The sequence below is a fragment of the Liolophura sinensis genome, chromosome 8, assembly GCF_032854445.1.
Source record: "Liolophura sinensis isolate JHLJ2023 chromosome 8, CUHK_Ljap_v2, whole genome shotgun sequence".
Classification (NCBI taxonomy): domain Eukaryota; kingdom Metazoa; phylum Mollusca; class Polyplacophora; order Chitonida; family Chitonidae; genus Liolophura; species Liolophura sinensis.
In genome coordinates, this window is record NC_088302.1 from 17776474 (window position 1) to 17798273 (window position 21800).

General features: G+C 38.4%; 1 protein-coding gene and 1 long non-coding RNA gene across 2 annotated transcripts; both read right to left on the bottom strand.

Moving 5' to 3' along the window:
• Window positions 1-142: 142 nt before the first annotated feature.
• Window positions 143-20368, bottom strand: LOC135473266 (uncharacterized). Its single transcript, XM_064753114.1, has 21 exons — window positions 20356-20368; window positions 19818-19877; window positions 19399-19521; window positions 16261-16405; window positions 15888-15976; window positions 15278-15386; window positions 13265-13646; window positions 12501-12938; window positions 11552-11914; window positions 9621-9782; window positions 8412-9195; window positions 7249-7345; window positions 6555-6652; window positions 5799-5874; window positions 5102-5302; window positions 4730-4848; window positions 2999-3241; window positions 2574-2657; window positions 1738-1905; window positions 941-1032; window positions 143-286 (listed from the first exon to the last, which is right to left on the bottom strand). The coding sequence occupies exons 1-21, from the start codon at window positions 20366-20368 to the stop codon at window positions 143-145; spliced, it is 3990 nt and encodes a 1329-aa protein (XP_064609184.1).
• Window positions 20369-20468: 100 nt separating this feature from the next.
• On the bottom strand, window positions 20469-21698 carry LOC135472492 (uncharacterized). The gene is made up of 3 exons (XR_010444532.1): window positions 21564-21698; window positions 20886-21020; window positions 20469-20511 (listed from the first exon to the last, which is right to left on the bottom strand). It is a non-coding gene; the product is annotated as an uncharacterized LOC135472492 (long non-coding RNA).
• Between the last annotated feature and the right edge of the window lie 102 nt (window positions 21699-21800).

The following is a 21800-nucleotide window of genomic DNA, read 5'->3' on the forward strand; positions in this document are numbered from 1 at the left end:
GAATGTCTGGATATCCTTCTCACATCTCCTGTTGCCTACATTTTCTTGAACTGACTCAATTGTTATTAGAACACCTTTGCCTGTTGATAAAACTTCTCAAATATTGACGTTATTACTTCACCTAATGATAGAATTTCGTTGATCAAGAGAAGCGCCTCACCTGTTTGCAGGAGTCTCTGATCCAGACATGTGATACGCAGGTGACTCCAGCCGCCAGACATAGGAAGTATTTCACAGTTCTCTGGTAACTGTCTGACACCAGATAACAAACCTGAGCCCTGGTCACCTACACAGTCAGGTAAAAAAAATGCCGTTAGCAAAAGCTAATATCATGGAAAAAGAAATCGTCACCTGTTCTACACTTATATGAATGACATATGAGGACAAGAAAATATGTAGATCGAGCAAAGACTTGAAATTCAGCGAGGTTAAACAACAGTATTTTGATATTCACAACATCTGGATATCTTCAGTGATGACCAAATTTAGCGCCTTTCTCGGAGTGACCTACAGAATCTGCCATGTGTACCAGAAGTTAATAAGTGGGTGACCATTGGATGTATTCATGCAGAAAAGGTTTTATGCCACATCCTAATTATGACTACTGCTTACCAAGCTTGGAGGTCAATGAAATTAAAATAAATTTCCATACCATATATAAGAATTAAAAATTTTATTAATAAACTAGGGAGAGTGCTTGTTTTTCCACAAATCGTGACATATATAATTACTTCATAAATAATGGAGAAGATGTTAGAATAAGGACAAACAAAAAATAATAATAAAAAATATTAACTTCATGCAAGCTTTATAAAAACACTACAATAACACACTGATGGAGAATTTTTTCTTTACTTCTCAATAAGGTGTTTTGAGTTTTTGTTTCTTGTTTTTTTTTTTTTTCCAACAAAGCCCAGGCAACAGACTTGCTTCAGCCTACCTGGTTCAAGTCAAACTTGTCCAGAATGACTCCACCACCTGCTGTTATTTGAGCTTTCAAATGTTCTTTATCAAACGGTACAACCACCTCATCTGTGAATAAACAACAATAACATCATCATCAGAGATTCTGTAATATTTATACAACAATAACAACATATCACAATGAGTTGAGATATCAAATTACGCTTGAAAATAACCCCTCTCATCTCTGCTCCAGTCTTACTTTGAATCTCTTTGATTTCATTTCATTTGATATTTTAAAAGAGGCCTTTAGAAGGCCACAAGACACATGACAACCTCAACTAATTTATTTAGCTTATTAGTTTCATCAACTTGTTGACTTAGCTTACTAGTCTCATCAACTTGTTGACTTAGCTTACTAGTTTCATCAACTTGTTGACTTAGCTTACTAGTCTCATCAACTTGTTGACTTAGCTTACTAGTTTCATCAACTTGTTGACTTAGCTTACTAGTCTCATCAATTTGTTGATTTAGCTTATTAGTTTCATCAACTTGTTGACTTAGCTTACTAGTCTCATCAACTTGTTGACTTAGCTTACTAGTTTCATCAACTTGTTGACTTAGCTTACTAGTCTCATCAATTTGTTGATTTAGCTTATTAGTTTCATCAACTTGTTGACTTAGCTTACTAGTTTCACTATTTTACCATCCACAAAGACAGTTTTACTGTACACTTTATCCTTCTATATATATATATATATATATATATATATATATATATATATCAATAACACAGCATTTGGAGAACAATCCTGAAATTTCTGAAATGTTCACCTTCAATAGCACTTTCGTCCGTGGATCCCTCAAACGAAGATTCTATCAACAAGTGTTTCTCCTCTCTCCTCTGCTCCAGAGTCTTGTCCACATGGGTCAGAAGAAACACCATACCCTCAAACATGTACCTGTCCGTCGGCATCGGTCCCTTGGCATCGTCAAATAATTCTGTCAAGCACAACATATACATGTATATGGAGTTTAATCTTCATTCAAGATTTGCATTAGTGTAACATGAATGTAATGCAGATGGAAAAAATCCAGACAGAAAAATTTCAACATCATATATTTTACTCTTTTTAATCTTCAAATCTCCCTGCCCATTGAAGTACATGTACATCTTCCCTACAACCTGATACAGAATCAAAACATCTCTACAGCAAAAACATCAATACTTAAACCTTTGAAGTTTTGCAGAAGACACAAGAGAATACATGTACATCTTCCCTACAACCTGACACAGAATCAAAACATCTCTACAGCAAAAACATCAATACTTAAACCTTTGAAGTTTTGCAGAAGACACAAGAGAATACATGTACATCTTCAAATAAAAAGTGGCCGCCTGCATTTATACTGAAGTTTGTAAGTGAATGCTGTTACTACATGGCTTATGACTACCGCAATAGTCAATAAAGACATTGTTTTATTTTGACAAACAGAAAAATCAACCTTTCAGTGCACAAATCCTCTGCCACGTTCTTCTTTATTTTACAGCCACTGACCGTCACCAAATGAAATATATCATGCTATTCACATAGTTTCATTTTGTGCTGCTAATAATGGTACAACTGACATGAATGCATGCACCTTTTACCCCAATGAATGCGACAGACCTGTTCTAACACGACGAGAGGACCTAGAAACAGTCTTGGGTGAATCTACAGCCCCTCCCAGCTGTTTGGGAGCTGGTGATGCCACTGCAATGGACATAAAGCAAACTAAACACAATGCGTGCAACAACATATGGTTTAAACTCATTTCTCAATTATTTCATAATTACAAATGATTATAGATACAGATATATTTACAAATTTAAACCATTTTAAACATTTTTTCAGTCTTTTAGTTTTCTTATGTCCTGATTACAAAATTTAAGCAACAAATATATACTTTTTGTTCAAATATATACAATGTACATGTAGCCTCATTAATACAACTACAGTGATTTTAAATCAACAAAGTTAATGCCTTCCCATCATTCTCTGACACTGCACGTATATAATATTCAACAGTGACAAAATACCAAAAAGACAAGCACCTATTCTCGTTTTCCTCCCACTCTGTGTTGGGGTTGGAGTGCTAGTCTGAGAGGGCTCAAATGCAGATAATTTTCTCTTGACACCAGAGCCTGTTGATTTTGAACTCTTGGCAGCTGATTTTGAACTCTTGGCTGATTTTGAACTCTTGGCAGCTGATTTGGACTTCTTGGATGCTGGTCCTTTTCCCTTTGTTACCGGAGCTGGAGCTCTTCTAGAATGACGTTTGCCCTCCACAAGATTGTCTGGTGGAGAAGACCAAGTTTGCATAATGATCACAACTGCCTAATGACAAAGGCTGCATATCAGAAAGGAAGTCTTAAGCTTTCTGATATTAATTTGGGGTAAATGTCCTAAAAGTCGCCTCCCAAAATGCATTTCTAAAGATAAATAACATATTACTTTTGATGTTGAAATTTAAATCTTTTCACAAGGATATCATCTTATCTTCTGAACAAACATCAAAGCACCATTCTAAAATGAACAAAACTTTCAGAAGCAGGACAAAAAACGTAAGACTGATGAATGCAATTATTTATTTATTTTTTTGATTGGCGTTTTACGCCGTACTCGAGAATATTTCACTTTCACGGCCAGCATTAAGGTGGGAGGAAACCGGGCAGAGCCCTGAGTAAACCCATGACCATCTGCAGGTTGCTGACAGACCTTCCCACGTACGGATTGATGAATGTAGGTCATTGTAGCAAAATTTCGGGTAGTTTACTATACATTGTACTGGAAATGATTAATCCTTTTATTCAATGATTTGTGTTAAATGTCTTAGTTAGGAAAATTCTACTTATATGGGTCGTCAGCTTCACAGGTGGCTGAAACCAGAGTACCTGAATAAACCACTGTTCTTTGGCAAACCAATGACAGACTTTCCTACGTGCTATGCAAGGATGTTCATCTACAGGGAAAGCTCAATGTGTATGCCATATTGGTGGAAGGGACTTGAACTTCAGCCAGCTTCATGCCAGGCCACGTGAACAGCCATACAAGCTGTGAACAACACACACTGTAGAGGAAGCATCTTGAAAATTCTGTATCTGTGGCTGGGATTGAACAATGATGTACCCCCAGTTACCTAGTGAGACCTGGTAGCAGTTGTGCAGCACACAACATCAACCCAGAAACGGAAGAAATTTTCTTCACTTTACTTTCTTTAACACATCATACTCTAATTCCTTCAGATTGACATTTATTGGGTGTTTCCACTGTAAAGGGCTGCAAGTTATCTCATCTGTTAAGTCTACAGAAAGTATTTGATTGTCATTACAACTCTGGTGCCCCCAGCTGTGCACATCTCTGCCCAAGTCGAGTGTCAAGTTTCCACATATGGAGGCGAGGCTTTGATGTTCAGTTAGCCCTGAAATGGGATTACCCATTCCCCCATTTCACACCCCCAACACTCATTGGGATGCCCCCCTGTGGTAAAGCCTCAAATCATGTCCGAAATTTTGGAAGAATTATGTATACCTGATGAAGTAACTGATTTGAAAAAAGGTGATGAGATTTGAGAGGGTAGTAAATTTCAAATTGCTTGTTTCTGTCCTGTGCCAATTCACATACACGTAGATTCGATTCATGACCATCAGTACTTGATATCTATTTCATTATTTATTTATTTACGAGTTTTACGTCGTATCCCAGGTACAACTGGAGAGGACGTCAGCATGAGCTGGACTTGATCTCACATTGATCGCACTGGTGACAGATGACAGCTGACTTACCAAGACTAACATCTGCTGCACTGGTACTATGGGAGGGGCCAGGGGTGGATGGGTCAGGGCTCTGCCCCAGTATACACGCTGCCTGGTCTGCACTCAGGATCACCTTACTTCTCATGTACCTGACAGTAACGAGTAAGGACACAGGTGTTACACATGCATTTCTCTTAATTTTCACTAAATAACAGCTGGGTACCGTGTTTTAAAAAAAAGAATCTTTTTTATTCAGCGCAAATACCAGTCTAAATCAGAGAAGTTATTATCACTTACAAATACTAGGTTATTCTGATCTTAAAGTCACATATAAAATTTTTTTTTTAACTCTTGCTCTTGAAATCTTTTCTATATGTGATTTTCAGAAAGAGTATTACATACCTGTTTGTGACACCGTCATCTGTCTCCACAGTATACCCCGAGTTTGTCCCACGCCCGTAGTAGCCAATCACAAGCCCAGGATCATATCCTCCATCGCTGGACTCCACCAGGACTGACTGACCAATACTAAGTCTGTCCACGATTATCACATCACCAAGTCGCACAGCCAGATGGTCACCGTCCGCAAAATCTACCAAGCATCTGGACAACACAGAACAATTGTGTGATGAAACCTACCACATGTGCACCACAATCGTCTATTTTTTCCTTTTCTATTCCAAGTTTTTTATGAAAATTTGGTTCTATCAGTCTGTGTGCCCATTTTTTTCTTTGTTTTTGTGAACAATTAAAACCTTCACATATCATCCGATTTTGATAAAACTTTGTATGCATGTTCACTTTTTGAAACCACAGATTAGGTTTAAAAACCAATCCAGCTTGGGAATTAAGGCATGTGTTTTAATATACTCAGCGTGTGATGAAAATTTTCTGAATTTACTTGTTTTGTCGGAGGCTAAAAATCAGTTTCAATGTAACTTCTGTCATATCACAACAATACCTCTGTAACACTTGTACACCAAACAACCAAGCAAGACTGCCAATCTTAAAATTGTACAAAGTGGCCCGAATCAGAATTGAATCTGTGACTCTTACCAGTATGATACACATGTGTTAATAAGCTATCAAGGCAACATACTTGTCATTAGGTTTGGGTCCAACTAAGGTTCCTGGATAGTAGTAACCATCTCTCCATTTTGCTATCACTAAGGCTCCTGCAACAGTCAAATAAAGACAAAAATACTGAAGACAAAATACTAACACAAAACAGCTCTGCTCATGAAAATATTATACACATGCAATCATAGTGACCAATAAGACAGAAACTGTAAGAACCATTTCCTTAACAAAAACTATCACGGCTGTACAGAACAGATATCCTCTTCCTACTGCCTGTACAAAAGCACTGACCCGCACAGATTATCTTATGGCTGCATGTTTTATGCCATATTGCAGTAATAACGCATACTTTACTCTCATCAGTGTAACCTCATGAAATTATACCAAAAGTCCAACACAAAGTGTTGTATAAACATAATGTGGCTGAGGTGGCACTGTTCAAAACCCATTGGTTGGTTAAAAAGTTTTTGTCCCTTTTGAAAGGCAAATCAAGCTATGACTCATAAGCTCATGAATTTTCCCCACTTTTACTGATGCTATAGAGTAGTTTCTTTGACAATCCACCAACCTTTATGGTGGATTTACACACACATCCTACTGTAATTCTTCAACCTTTCCACATGCATAATCGCAAACGCCCCTAGATTCCTACAATAAGTGTGCTACTGGTGAGCCAGTGGTGAGTCAGTGGCTTGCCCGTGGGAACCTTTAACCAGCCTGATACTACAACATCGAAACTTGTCAGACATCTTTCATACTAGCTGATGTAACCCACCTTTCTGTGAGCTGACTGTGTCAGGGGTGACTCTCCTATACTCTGTCCCCTGCAGGCCTAACTCTGGTTTCACCTTCCCTTGGAGAGGGAACTCTGGGCTGCAGTATCAGATTAAATGAAAGATTTATAACTGGCGTGATAGTGAAATTTATCTGTAATGGTACATGTAGTAAAAGGATTTACTGTGTTAGCCACGCCAGGATTTAACATCAAGATTTATTATTATAGTCATACCACGCTGATGTAGCATGTTCTGAAGAGAAGAGGTATGATGCATGACCAACCTCACAACAACTTGGCCGTGAATAACAACAATGCCAAATTTCTTCATCAGTACTGATGCCAGTGTCAATTGTGTCCGCTCTTAACTTGAAGTCAAATGGCTTGAAAACGCTACACCTATATGTACACATGAAGCTATTGACCTGTCTGTACAAAATTACATTCCTATACATATTTTGTACGTTTTTTCCTGTTTTTTGTCATATTTATAACTATGGAATGCTTTGGTGTTAAATAAAAATATTATTATTATTATTATATTTCCCAGGCCTAATTAAAAAGCAGACATCATCACAAGATGTTATCTGTTATGTTACCAGGCTCACTACACTTTTGGTCAAGAACTACGAAAACAATTAATATGAACATCAATCTTTACATCATTATTTAATGCCCGTTAATGTTGTTATACCTGATGTCATCAGAGTTTCCACTAGTGTCAGACTTTATCTTTGCTTTCCCTTTCTTTAGTGAAGGAGCTTTTTTAGGGGAATCCCCTACGTGAATGACTGAAAAAAAAAAAAATAAGTAAACATTTATCAATTACAACCTTTGACTTTAAACCCAAACCATAATCTTCAGTTAAGATAAGTATTTATTTCATTGGCATTCAATGCTCTCAAAATTTTCACTTATACAAAGGCAGTCAGGTTCAAGGATGGAAGAAGCTGGAGCACTCAGAGTAAACCACTGATATTTGTTAGGTACATGTACTTAAATTAAATTTCAATTTCAGATTTAAATGTTGATCTGATTAAGTTTCTACTTTCCAATCCTTCAAAAACCTGTTACATACATGAACACCGCACCGGACTTTCACAGAAACATGTATGCCTGAAAAGTTCCACTCTGATGTTCCATCAAATTCCAGATTTCAAACAAATGGAAAGAAAAACAAGTTAGAAATTCAATGTGGATGTCTGAAATACTCCCCACCTCATCTTCCCAGTAATAGGCCTCCTCTAAATTACATCCCTTGTTATACGATAGCAAATATGACTTATCGTGATACTTCTTTTTGAGGCGTGAAATGGAAGCCAACCTAGCTAAGCATGTATGGCGTAGGTTATGTCACGAGAGTTGCTACTGTTTTCTAGACAACAGAATGTAGGAAAACATGACATCAGCCAACGTGAGTCGCAGAAATGGCAAGAGATGTTACATGATGTCAACCTTTTTTAGCTTTAATAGGTTGAATACAGATGTTGACTTCCTTGTATGCTGTAGTTTATGTGATCACGTATTTCACTGCAGATTTTTAAATTTCCTCCAAATTATTTTAATGAAAAAAATATTAATTCTGTCCACATCACTTTACAATATTAAGAACTATGCTCAAGACAGGTCTTCAACAACCTTATGTTGCTTTAACTTAGACACTCACCACCAGCCATTTTCACATGGACCACCTAACAACAACTTGCTCCTAAAAGCGTACCATTCAAATAGGAGAGGAGTGGTCCCAAGGCAGGTAATTCAGTGCTACCTTACTAAAATGCAATAATGATTAAAGTTTGAAAGACTTTAAATTCCCCTTTGTGCTACTTTTCATCCACCATGTTGTGTAAAATTTACCTTTTCTCTTCTTTAAAGGCAGATCTTTACTACTGGAGGAGCTGTGGCATGAGCTTGACCTGGACACCTTGGACTTCTGACCAGATTTGAACATCCCACTTCCTGTCTGGTTGTTAGACTCACACCTTTCTTCTTCACTGATACCTTGCTCCAAAACCGTGAATCCACCACTAACCTGACGATCACCCATACTGCTACTGGAAACATCGGGAGAAATAATGACATTCTGTGTTTTCCCACCAGATATACGGTTGTCTTCACTACTGTCTGCGGCTTGCTTCTCGGGCCCAACAACAGGAGGAGGGTCCTCGTCTACAATTGGAGATAACTCCATATGGCTGACGTCTAAATCCTTGTGACCATGCTTGGAGCTGTCGTCCATATCGGAGCTTGTGAACAACACATCAGATCCATCTCTGCTCAGTCGACTTTTCAGCCCGGCATCACCAGTGCGGCTCACTGCGGGTGGCTGGTCAGCATGACCCGTGTCCTCTGCTGTTGTGGTTTGTGGTTTAGGGGCCGATTCAGCATGTTTAGGCTCTTCTCGGGATGATGGACCCGATGATGACATTCTCTCCAGGCTACAGTGCATCCTGTCAAAGCTCCCGCTGCTGCTGGTTTTAGAACCGTGACTTCCTGAGCGAGATAGTGAGCTGCTGACGTCGCCAAGGTCACCAGAGGTCACAGTGCTGGCGCTGCGGGAGGGCGACGGCCCGGGGGATAGATAATCTTCCTCTTCCTGGGTTGTCATGGACTTCCATTCCACCACAGGTTCTTCATTCTCCTGATACAAAATAACATCCAACGATCAGACAATATTATCACATCAGTACATTTTGTTTTTTCAATATCTTTTTGCAAACATTTGCATTCAGAGGAGATTTATTTATATGAAACTTAGCACAAGACTTTGGCTCTCTTGCACAATTCCTTGTAGCATTACATCCACACAAATACCATAGCAACGCCACGACTTCAGTACTAGCTGCTATGGTAATTACATGCAAAGAAATTCAACAAGCGCCTTGGAAAATTGTCCTGTGAATCAAAACTGAACTCCATTTTTTCAAAGGTATAATCATGTAATATAAAGTGTTGACACAAAACAAACGAAAACACAAAATAAGCACAATTTTTGTTTCAGCAAAACATCATAAAATTAAATGAGATATGGTGGATTTGCATATGATACAAATGTACTCCACATACCTCTCTTGTTTCACAGAACACAACTTTGCCGTCTTTCCTTTCCTCTATGGTAATTAGGCGTTTCTCATACAGTATTCTAGTCTTCGTGGTCACAATCTTCTTCCAGCGAACCCCTGGCTGTGAACTTCCTCCCTGTCCTCCTTCTGACACGTTCAGGGGAAGCTGATAATTACAGCCAAAGTGATAACGCAAATCAATTCACAGTTTTTCGAGTTTCGTCGATACGACAACAGACTGGCATGACGGTGTAAAGTGTCATCTGCTTTACCCCACGTGTAGGGCTAGCTACTTGACAACATTCTTAACATTGTAGTTCTTGTGTTTGCATAGAACATAATGCCTGATTATAGAGTTACCGTTCAGATCTGTTTCAACCCCTCATCCTAAAAAACTCATGTCATACTATTTGCTGTCTTTTCTTTTAAGACTGGACTGCTCAAATAAGACACTGTTACATGACTGGGATAGGACAGGAAATGATTTTACTGAAATAATATAAACCGACACGAAACATTTTCTTAGGTTTTAATACAGCATTAACATGCAAAAGTTTACACCTGGGGCTTTGCCTTTGTTTATATACGTTAACCAAGCCTGGGGCTTAATAACTGGGACACTATTAAATATCTCACGGTTCATTTTGTCCCAATATGCGCAACTTAACGGATACATGAAAAGGTACTATGAAACGAAGAGTATGGTTTTAAGCATAATAAAAAAAAAAATTTGCCAAAAGAATGATAAAATTTTTTTTTGGAGGCGTATTTTACATTTTTTAATCACACCTCTGTTTTATGGCTTTCTTTTGTCGTTGTTCAGGAATATTTGGAAATGAGGTCATCGATGAACATAGCAATGGGGGATTAGCTTAGTGCCCCCTGTTTGGCTGGTTAATTTCCGGACTAAATGCTGTAGCCTTTAAGAGGAACACTGGTTTAAAGAAATTTTCCACCCCAATGAGAAAGCTGAGAAGCCTTTTTGTACTATAATATGTTAGGCTACATCTTATACATCTTATGAGTTAAAATATATTTTACAAGCCAAGCTAAATTTTATGATTGATAGCAACCATTTTAGAGCCTGAAATGCAGTACCACTCTGTGCAAATACAACTGAAGCAGCTAATTCTGACAAAATAACATGTCTTTATTTGCTCTTATTCACGCTGACATATAGCACATACAAATAATGTTTTCAGAGATTTTCTTTTCATCTTCACACACTGTTCATTTTGTTTACCTTAACAAAATAGTAGAAATGTATAATAAGAGCTTTGCTTCAATAGATTTCTTGCTTTACACTCTTTTTGTGCAAATGAATAAATTTCTAAATTCTGATCTGAATGGAATTTCTTATGCTTCTGCTGATTTGACACTTTTACATCACAAATAAGCGCCACAGCTAGACCTTACCATTGACCAATCAAACGTGCATAATGCGGGGACAACTACAAACTATGAAAGTGTCACCTCCACACACTTAACAGCGTTTTAACTGTTTTCTTTTTAACTGAATAAATAAAACACTGCATGCTAGTACTATAATTCCTGGAAGTCAAAACACCATCTCTTTTGAATACATAATGAACCAATTTTGTGAAAAGCCTCAGTCACATGTTTAAATGTGCAATGGCTACGTAACAGAAACTGGACCATGTATAAAGCTGCGATGGCCATTCGTCTGGAAAAAGTTGTTTTAGAAAGGTTGGCTCTATGAATTCCGTTTTCTTGCGTTTTTTTTTAACCTTCAGTTATCAGCAAGTAAACTGAGTTATTTCTGTCGTCTTTATTTTTTTACTGAAAATATTCATATTTCGACGCCAAAATTGATATCAATTCGTAAAATCGACGTGTACGAATCCATGCAAGCCTTTCATATATTCTTTAAACAGGTGAATGTTTATTTTTTGGAGTTAGGGGTCACAACCTTACCTGTGAAGGACGAGCAGCAGCGTCTGTGGATGTGGAGGGAGCTGGCTCTTCCACCTCAACCCCAGGCTCTTCTGTCTTACCCGCTAAGCTTAACCGTACCTTCTTCTTCTCCTTCTTCTCCTGCAGTCGGCGTGTGCGGGGGTTGCGCCGCACAGTAGCAGTCTGGTTTTCAAATCTTCCACTATGTTCTCTGGCAGGGGTTTTATCGGCTTCTTCACTGCTGCTAAGGCTAGCTCCAGGAGGCACCTCAGACCTCACACTCGCGCCACGTACCCTAGTCTGATGAGAAGAGCTTACTGCCTTCTTCCGCTTTCTCTTACCGCTGCTTTCCTTGAAAGTAGATTTGGGCATCAGTACTGGAGTCTGCAAAGCAAGGACATGATACGATGAAACACACTGTCCTGAGTTAAACTCATCTGAATTGAACTCGCGTTCTCTGTGGTTGTATCTCCCGCAAGGCACGGCAGACGCGGAAACGCAACCACACAGAATCAGAAGATAAAGCTTTTGGTGCAGTGGCTCATTAAAGAGTCCATTTTTAACTTTAATATAGGATAATGTGTAAAGATCAGCTAGGACCAATTAGAGCTTTCTTTCAGAATCAACTTCTATATCCAAGTATTTGTCAATTATCAGGATGTTAATGATAGACTGATACACTACCAGTAGTATACATTATGAGCATAACATGTGTCCAAATTAGGCAGTGTAGTGCACTGTTACAGAGACCATTTCTGTGATGTGATTCGTCAAAAATAAAGACAAAAATTCATTTTAATATGATTTGTATCCCCAGAAAGAAACTAAATGATTTGCTCACACATTTACATTTTTTTGAATTTTGAGAGTTGGTGCAACAGATTTACACATTAGACAACTCATAAGCCTTTCACAACCTGGTTTAAAACTGTCATAGTAAAAACTACAACACATGGGTTTAAAGACGTACAGTGTTAGGATCTTTGATAGGCCCTCCTACAGCTTGTGATTGGGTACTGTGGAAGTCATACAGGTCAGTTGACTTGGGTGACTGTTTTGATTGGTGTTTGGCTGAAGACTGACTTTGAGTAACCACTGGGCTGTCAGTGTGAGAAGGCACAACAGTTGCCTTTCCTACTGGCTGTTTTGATTGGTATTTAGCTGAAGGCTGACTTTGATTACAAGAAGTGTGAGAAGATTCTTGAGTTGCCTCCCCTCTTGGATTCACTTTAATTCCTGTGTATGTTTCAACATCATACACAATGGTTTCTTGCTCGCCATCATCGTCAACTTTATTCTTGTCACAAGTAGTGTGCTCCGACAGGCAGATGGACGCCTCAGCAGATTTGTCCTGTTCCTTAAAAGACAGACTTTCTGGAGGGATTGTCACATCTAGATCTTCTTCCACCTGTCAATCAAACAATCAAAGAAAAGGAACATTACAAGCATCAGTGAAAACTGATGTACACAGCTTATTTTGCTTCTTAATTGTTTTCTAACCCGAAAATTCATTGATTTATTTAAATTTTCACATCCATATGGGCTGGTATCCTTGTGAAATGTTAAACAAGGCCAAATTCACTCTAGATGTGACAGCCCATGTTGCCTTGCAGTCAGGTCCCTTGCTGCATGAATGGCCTGTATCAAAAGATAGGATATTAAAAATCTGACTGATCAACCAAGAGTCAGGACAACAAATACACCTGCTTGTCGCAGTTAAAATCTGTCAATTACCTGCTCTACCACAGCTTCGTCCTTTGGATTATCTCCGCTCTGCTGTTGACTGGAGGTTATCTTCTGATGTGACTTTTCCAATGTAATCTTTTGATAACCTCTTTGTACAGCCTCACTTGAACCTCCTTCTACAGCCTCATGTGAACCCTCTTCTACAACCTCATGTGAACCTTCTTCCACAGATTCATGTGGGCCCCCTTCCAAATCCTCGTGTGAACCCACTGGTCTTTCTTCAGCTATGTGTAAGCCTCCTTTCACACTGTAATCCGTGGCTTTGATGCCTTTCTCAACCTTCTGTGACACAGCCTGCCTCTTTGGTTTTGGAGGTTTGTCCTGACTTCTTGGTGTAAACGAAAATGGGTCATCCTCCTCATCCTCTGTGCTGTAGGAGTAGTAACAGAATGGTAAGAACTACAAGTCAGAAATCAATTTGATGCATTTATTTTGCAGCATCAGACAAGATCTCCCATTTCCACTGATAAGCAAGTTGTATATCAGTTGGACGTGTATATTCCCGTATCCTGCAGCTGATGCCTTATGTGTTGACTAGGTTATCTCCCTTGGCCTGGGTGTGAAGACAGTGATACACCAGCCATCTTTGCTGAATAGGTCTTTTGCTAACAAAAAAGTAATCACCTGCTTACTCAGTGATGCTGCACCCAATATAAACATTCCTAACACCATTTATTTCTGTATTCGGTCAGCGAGTATTAGCAGTACACAGCTCTGCTCGTTGTGCCCAGTCTGACCAGACTGGAGATTGGAAACAAGGATCTCTGGATTTCCAGTCTTCGTTCTACCACTGGACTAAAAGGAAAATTCCTCCAGCAAAGGGGTCGAAAGTGCTTCTTGCCAGCACCCTGCTATATCATACTGTTATCATACTGTTATATGATATATATATATCATATGATAGCAAAGTTTTCTTATCTGACAAGATTTCTAAATAATTAATTTATTTTATTTATTTATTTGATTGGCGTTTTACTCCGTACTCAAAAATATTTCAATTAATTATTCAATTAAGAGACCAACATTATGGTGGGACGAAACCGTGCAGGACCCAGGGGAAACCCACGACCAACCGCAGTATTCATTCATTTGATTCATACTCAAGAATATTTCACATCCATATACATCACAGCAGTCGTTTCCTATTCATGACTCAATGACACAGTTTTTCACCTTCAGAATGAGTTCAAGGTGTAGGCCACAGTGGTGGAACACAGGCCAACTCATATTTCCTGTAACACCTCATATTTAAAGTGGCTCTATTACCGTTGTTACACTAATTCTTCAACCTTTTTGCATATGAAAGACCAATTTTCAGTGCAATTTATGCATTATTTTAATTTAATTTTGGAGACAAAACTACATTGGTTGGGTTGGCCATTATCAGGGCTTCACACAGAATAATGTCTTCAGAATTTGCTTGAATAAACACCTTGCAAACAATGCAAAAAGGTTGAAGGATTACTGTAACTTACTGTCAAAAGAGCCCTAAGAACAGTTGTCAGAGAATCTCAAAAATTCCTTTAGGATGGAATAGAGGAGTTTCAAATACTGTTAACGGTAAAAAAATTCTAACTGTACCATGTGGCTTGCCTGAAATGTAAGGCATTTATTACACTTATTATACTGGTTACATGGGTAGCTGGAAAAAGTTTTACACAAACTCATTTAGAGTAGATGAATGATGGAGAAAATTGAGAAGCGGAGTATAAGTGAACTTGAAGAAAACAGGTGTCACTTGTGCCTCCGAACACAGTGATATTGGAGATCACTAAATTAATGTCACCAATAGCACCACTCATTTGATGTAGAATGATTTTATATTCCTTAAGAGACAAAAGAGTTTGGACTCAAAACACCCTATTGAAGCAACATCCCTTGAAAAACATGTATCATAACCATACACCTGCAACTCATCTGTGATAAACAATGGAAGATCATTGTCTTTTGTGGTATCTTTCATGATTTTTCCGTTAGTATCACAATTATTATAATGCTCACTGGTCTTTGTACAGTGGCCTTTTTCGACTCTTGTGAGGGGAAACTCCCTTCCTGAAAAGGCTCTCTTCTTCAGGTTTCAAAGAGGTCTCCGGCAGATGTACAACAGGTCCTGTTAGTAGAAACAAAAAAATATAATTGAAAATCTACTTTCGCATTAAACACTAATCAAAGAAATAAATAAAGATGTCAACTAAGGAAGGGACCTCAAAAAAGAAGTTTATCTTACCATAAAAACAATTTTTATCCTCAGTTAACTGTACATAAAAGCTGCATTTCACACAATACAAGACTAAGGTATCATTGCAGTATCTCATCCTACATCAAGCTTGCATAAGGCAAGTTTTCATGCCAATAAATTTATTTTGATTCACACACCATAGAATTCACAAATTGTGTTTTAAGCTGTTCTAGATCTTTACTATCATATAGAATTCAGAGAGAAAGTGTTATGTGCATATTCCAGGCCATAATGTTTCATCAATCAAATGTAGAATTATGAAACTTAAATTTAAAAGCATAAATTTGCATGTCCACAGTGATAGTAGGATCAGTCCCATCTTAGGACAGCAGAGAATAGAAATGGTTAGTTTCTAGTGTCAGTAAAGCTTACTGGTGAGTCTGAAGGACTGAAGACTGTCCTCTTCCTCTGGGTCATCAATCATACCAAGGCTAAGGGGTGGCTTGAGCACCGAGGCAGCCCTGTATCGACAAGTACCACAACTATGACAAAAGCAGGTATATTCTGTTCATCCATAATGAAATGTAAGTTTCAACTTCTTGTATACTACTTGAAAACTGCCTCAAACATAATTAGTATATAAATACATCAACCAATGGTGGGCAAAAATGTCCACATAACAATAAAAGTAAACAATCTGATAACAGGGTCTGGCCAAAAAAAAAAAAATGCCTGAAGGAATACTTTAATTGCCAACACAAGCAAAGTCACCCAAAAAATTTCAGTTCAGACTTCACAGATGTACCTTTCCACATCTTGGTCAACTTTCTCCTCAGGGGTAGAAAATACTGGAGACTTTGGGGAGAGCACATCAAGATTAACACCAGCTCCACCTGGCCGTCTTGGAGCAAAGAGGGAGACAACTCCTTGGAATTTATGCTGTTTTGCACCTACATGCACAAGAATGACATTATACCCCTTCATAATTAACACTTCAAGCATGGATGCCAGATATACAGTTTTTCACTTTAACGATTACTGTCCACAATTAGCTACTGTTCCTAATCATAGAAATTATAATCTGTTTAAACAGTATGTTACTAAAAGGGTTTCCAGGAAACCTAATAATGATTTTAAATCCACCTAAAACCATAGATTTACTGCCCTAACGGATCCCCAGGCGGCCACGAGTGACGTGATAGATGGCCAACCCAAGTCAAGCTGGCCTAAATAACCTGAGGATATGTATCAAAACATGTCGTTTTCTACATGAATTCTAGCCACACAGAAGCAAATATAGTGCTGTATTTATTTGAACTCATGCTGAAACGAGGTCAGTAATCATGTCAGCTTTACTGTTTGAGATTCCACGAGAGCACGTGTGGCCTGACAACATTAGTTTATGACCTTTGTAGGTCAAGTACTCCTTGACCTCCTGCTACAGTTTCTCACTTTCTACACTCACACTGACAGATGACATTCTCTGACGGCAAAGGACTGCTTTATCTTTTCAGACACAAAATTAAACAGACCTCGCTTTAATGCCCTGCGATCCTGAACAGAGAGAAGCAGTGTTGGGAAGAATTACTGACAGAAGGATGTACATGTGCAGAACCAGAACAAATTTTAAGGAGACTATAAAGTAGAGCAGTCTTAGTAGCTCTTTCAGATTTTTCCATTATTTTTATTCCTAACAACTGTTCAGCCAATGCCGGCCAGTTGTGGTTTACTATTCCTAAGGCATGCTCCATATGTGCCTTGTCCATCTGGTGCCACACTCCTTGATAGGCTTTTTCACACGCATGAAAATGCCCCTTGGAAGCCTACCCAGTTTTTATGGTCAATATTTGTAAAATTCCAGAGTTGTTCTCAAAGTTCTCAAGTGTCTCCACATAAAGAGTAGATAGCATAAGCATGAGTGTAGACGTCATACATACACAACTTCCTGGTCAGTTGTGCCTGTATCAGTGGGTTCATTATAATGACACTAAAGAAGGGGGCTGCTTTCACATTTGCTGCCATTTTCTCCTTATTGCTTTAGCTATACACTTAATAAAGCATGCTGCTTGTTTGTCATTTGCATAATTCTGAAGCAAGCCCACATCAAAATTAACACTTTGAAGCTCCAAAAGCCCATAAAGTCAGTGAGCGGTTTGTTTGTATGGCCATATATTGATCGGTGGTCAACAATTTTAGCATATGTTTCTTCTCTGTCATATTCTCAGACATTGCATAAGGTGCCTTTGGTCTGGCTGCTGAGAGGCTGATTTGATTTCACAACTTAAGATGGGCACGGGAGACCTCATGATCTATTATGGAAGTATTTCTTAAGTTCTGTGAGCCGCTGATAAAAGTATTTTTTCGACTGACCTTTACTCATGTCGTACACGTGGTGCAAAACATAGTATTCTCGGTCTCTCTGTATGTGAGCCATGGTCTATTTATTTTCCAGTCCTGCTTTAAGATTCCGCTGCGCGGCTATAGTTTTGGGTTCTGCGTCTACAGATTCTTGTCAAAAGACTTTTTGTCGATGTGTTTATCTTATTATCTGGCTCTCTCGTTGATCTTTTCAGAAAACCAAATTTGAGCAGGCTGGCGACTTTGCAAGTTCTCACTGCTGCGCTGCCTATGCCAATGGTTACCTTATTCATAGAGCCCCATAACTGTCCCAGCATGCCAAGTGCTGAAGTATATAAAATTTGTTGACTTTTATGTGGAAGATATTGGAATAGGGTAACTTCTGTTAAACACAATTAAGATAAGTCTCGTACCAGAAGTCTGATACATTTAATTAAAAATGTCCTTTGCGATTTCCAATTTCGTCACCATCTTATTTTTCATGAAAGTTTCAGCCCACAATACTACAAAGGAACGCCAAATTCCCAAGCTTTTAGTTTATTTTCTCTGCCAGAATGTCAGAGGGACAAATGTCTGTGGTCTACCTTTTTTTGGCGGACAGGACCTGATTTTTGCCAGTCATGTCCAACAAGTGAATGGTACTTTTGAGCCCTGCTCCAAATAGACTATGCATATAGGGGCCTATAATAGTGTACTATATAAATACATGTAAGATGTGGACTTCAGTGTTACAGTGTACACAGACAGAGAGATTTACTATCTATCAGTATTCAGTTTAGTTAATAGTAGTTTATAACTTTTGTGTTCAGGTGCCAATGTGGAGATTCAGCTTTATTCCTCTCTTAGCTTTCACTTGTAAAATGGCAAGAGCTGATACGACTTTTTTTGGCGGGTACAAAATTCTTCGATCTAGTGCTATGAATCCACGCATTCCTAACTGGTCAAATCATCTGAAAACTTGAAAAAACTAACTCCACGGTTCTTCGACAACCTGTTTTTTTAAAACCGTATGCAGAGAAGCACAAAATTTCCTGGCGAAATTTGCAATGCTTGTTGTCACTCTTGTAGCTTTTTTTAACACTCAGCTAAATGGCGAAGCTCTGACAGCGCGTGAAGGTTGGCCTTGTATGACATAATTCAACAGAGACTATCGAGTTTTGGCAGAAGAAATGCATAAGCCAGCCTCATTATCTAGCGACTTTAAGAACCATATTACTCAGATTAACGTACCCTTTTTCAATATTTGGTTACACTCAATTTAACAATATATACAGGGGTTGATAATTATGACTAAATAATAAATCTGTACAATAATCCTTTAACAATCACACCAAATTAGGATAGATGGATAATTTCATGTTTTACAAAAAAAAAACAAGATGGTGAACTTGAAGGTTACAAAACATACATGTATAGATATTTAAGCTCCTCTCCCCTCCCCACTCCTCATGCACTCACTTTCCCCCTCCCCTGCCCCTACTCATACATTCACTTTTTGGCAGTTAACTTGAGGAAATCTTAGCTTTAGTACACAAATAAACTATGTTTTTGAAACATTTTGCACCACACACAAACATCAACTTACCAGATGGATTAGAACTACTCAGATGCCCTGCTGTACTCTTACTCTTCTCTGGCCAACTGGATGGCTTGGTAGAACTTCCTGATTTCTGGCCCTCAGTCTTATCCCCTGGCTTGGCATCTTTTTCTAGGTAGAAACAGTAAACTCTACAGCTCCGCATTCTGTACAGTGTACTACACAATGCATCCTGATCAATTTAACTACAACCGACATTTTTCATAACAAATCTGAACTGGAAGTTGTTCCGAGATATTTTTCAATCAAACCATGTAGCAAGTAGGTGTATGTATGTATGTTTGGGGTTTAATGTCGTACAGCAAGTCAGTGTTGACATGCCAGTTGGGCTACTCCTACTACTCATCTATCACATGGTCAAACGAAGATTATTACAGGCAACAAAGTAGCAAATGCGTTGTCCTTACCTGTAGAGTCTGGCTGGGAGGGGGACAGCCTAAGGGCAATGTGCTGGGAATCCAGATACACTGGAAACAAAAGCTAGTCAGTAATTTATATCGTTATACTTTATAAAAGGAAAAGATAAGAATTCAAGGAAAAGATAAGAATTCTTACCATTAAACATACATGTTTGCACAAACAGTCAATGAAGTGATCAGTCAATGGAAAAAGGAATGATTTTACAATCAGAAACAAACACATTCCACAAGCCAACTAAACATGAAGCAGTTTCAAAAAAACTTATGAATGTGTCTTGGAAATTTATGACTTTTCTCTGTGGGTTACTGCAAATGGAAATCTTGTTTTTGAGTTGTCTTTTCCTTCAAGGCCTGCTTATGGCCAGTACAACAGATATACTAATACACTCCTCACAGAAAATGTTTATGACCCATTTGTTCAGACTGCCTGTTTTCTTATGATTTGGACCAGCTGAAGTGTTCTTACATCTTACATTTGGCACTTACTGTTTTAATACAAATTATATTTGGAACAGAAATCCAATACCAACAAAAGTCATATATCTCACATTGGCCAACAAGCTTGACATTGGCCTCTGTTAACTATGAAGAAAAAAGAACAATTTTTGAAGTATAAAAAAGCACAAAAAATAAACTCACCATGTTCGTCATCAAGATTCTTATCTTCTTCTGGAAACTTCCCCTACAAATGTAGAAATAATCTTTTTCACAGTTGAAAGAGTTGCGAATAAAGCCATCAGAATGTACAAAATTTTTTGAAAATGTCTCAAATAAACACAAGCTCTTAAGTTACAAGCACTAGGAAATAGTAAACTGGAACTGGAGGGGGATCTCATATTTTTTTACCAACAATTTCGACAAGATGTCCAAAAACATACTAGTTTATATGTCATCTGACCATTTCTTCTTTTGTTTTTAAAAAAAGTAACACTCAGGCTGTTACTGCCTACGATCAGGATGAAAATAAACCTAGGCTAACAGAATTTAGGATCACTCAGAGGAGCGTTATTACATTCACTGTAGCCTTGCCTCTAGAAGATTATCTATCACATTTACCTGTGATTTGTGAGCAGAGTTTGATTTGTCCTCTTCAGAGTGTGACAATCTCAGAGCAAACGAGTCGCTGTTCTCGCTGTTTGCTTCGGACAGACTTGGTAAAAACTTGGAGGAGCTTGATCGAACATTTAACTGCTGTGAAACAGAAAACAAACATATTCATGCCTAACATGGTAGTATGTAAGCGCTATCTATATACGGGCTGAAGGAATTTCCCTATAGTCCAGTGGTAGAAGCATAGACTCCAAACCCAGAGATCACTGGTTCAAACCCCCCAGCTAATAAGCCTCGTCACACATATAGCCATAAATACCTATTCTTCCACTGTCCAGACCATCATTTACTTTTATCATCTGTAATGCTCCATTGATTCCACAGAAAATGTGTTGCAAATCCAGCATTTATTCCACTAAAGTTTAATTTTTACATACTGAAAGTAGAAGAGAATGTAGGAACATATACAGAGGACATTTCAAAAATTAAATCACGCACAACCTGGAGGGAATCAAGTAATCAAGTAACTTTCTCAAGGTATCTGACAAATCTCCCAACTGAAAAGCCCAAAACTAACAAGAGATCTCACTGGTTTGAGGCTTATGGACTTATGGGCTTATGTGGGAACCATAAAAGCATTTCCAGACAAAATAGAATTTAGTATTAAGTTGATTAAAACTGTACCTCTGAGGCCTCAATATCAATGTCAAATTTCCTCCCCTTTGTGCTGGGAGGTTGAGTTGTCTCCCCTGAGGTTTTCTCCCAGGAAGCTGGTTGTTGCCCTCCTGATCCTATATCACTTAGCAAGGTGGCTGGCTGCCAGGCCTGAAGAAAGATGGGAACACTTTCATGTGGGTGTATATGTTTTCATAAAAAGTTTTATATGGGTGTAATGAAACTTACTAACGAAATTTCTCCCAA

Excerpts from the sequence above, each read along its gene's own strand:
- LOC135473266 (XM_064753114.1), bottom strand. Across the intron at positions 4,849-5,101 it reads GATGACGGTGTCACAAACAG|GTACATGAGAAGTAAGGTGA; the intron begins GTATGTAATACT and ends CGTTACTGTCAG. Across the intron at positions 1,906-2,573 it reads CTCTCGTCGTGTTAGAACAG|AATTATTTGACGATGCCAAG; the intron begins GTCTGTCGCATT and ends TGTGCTTGACAG.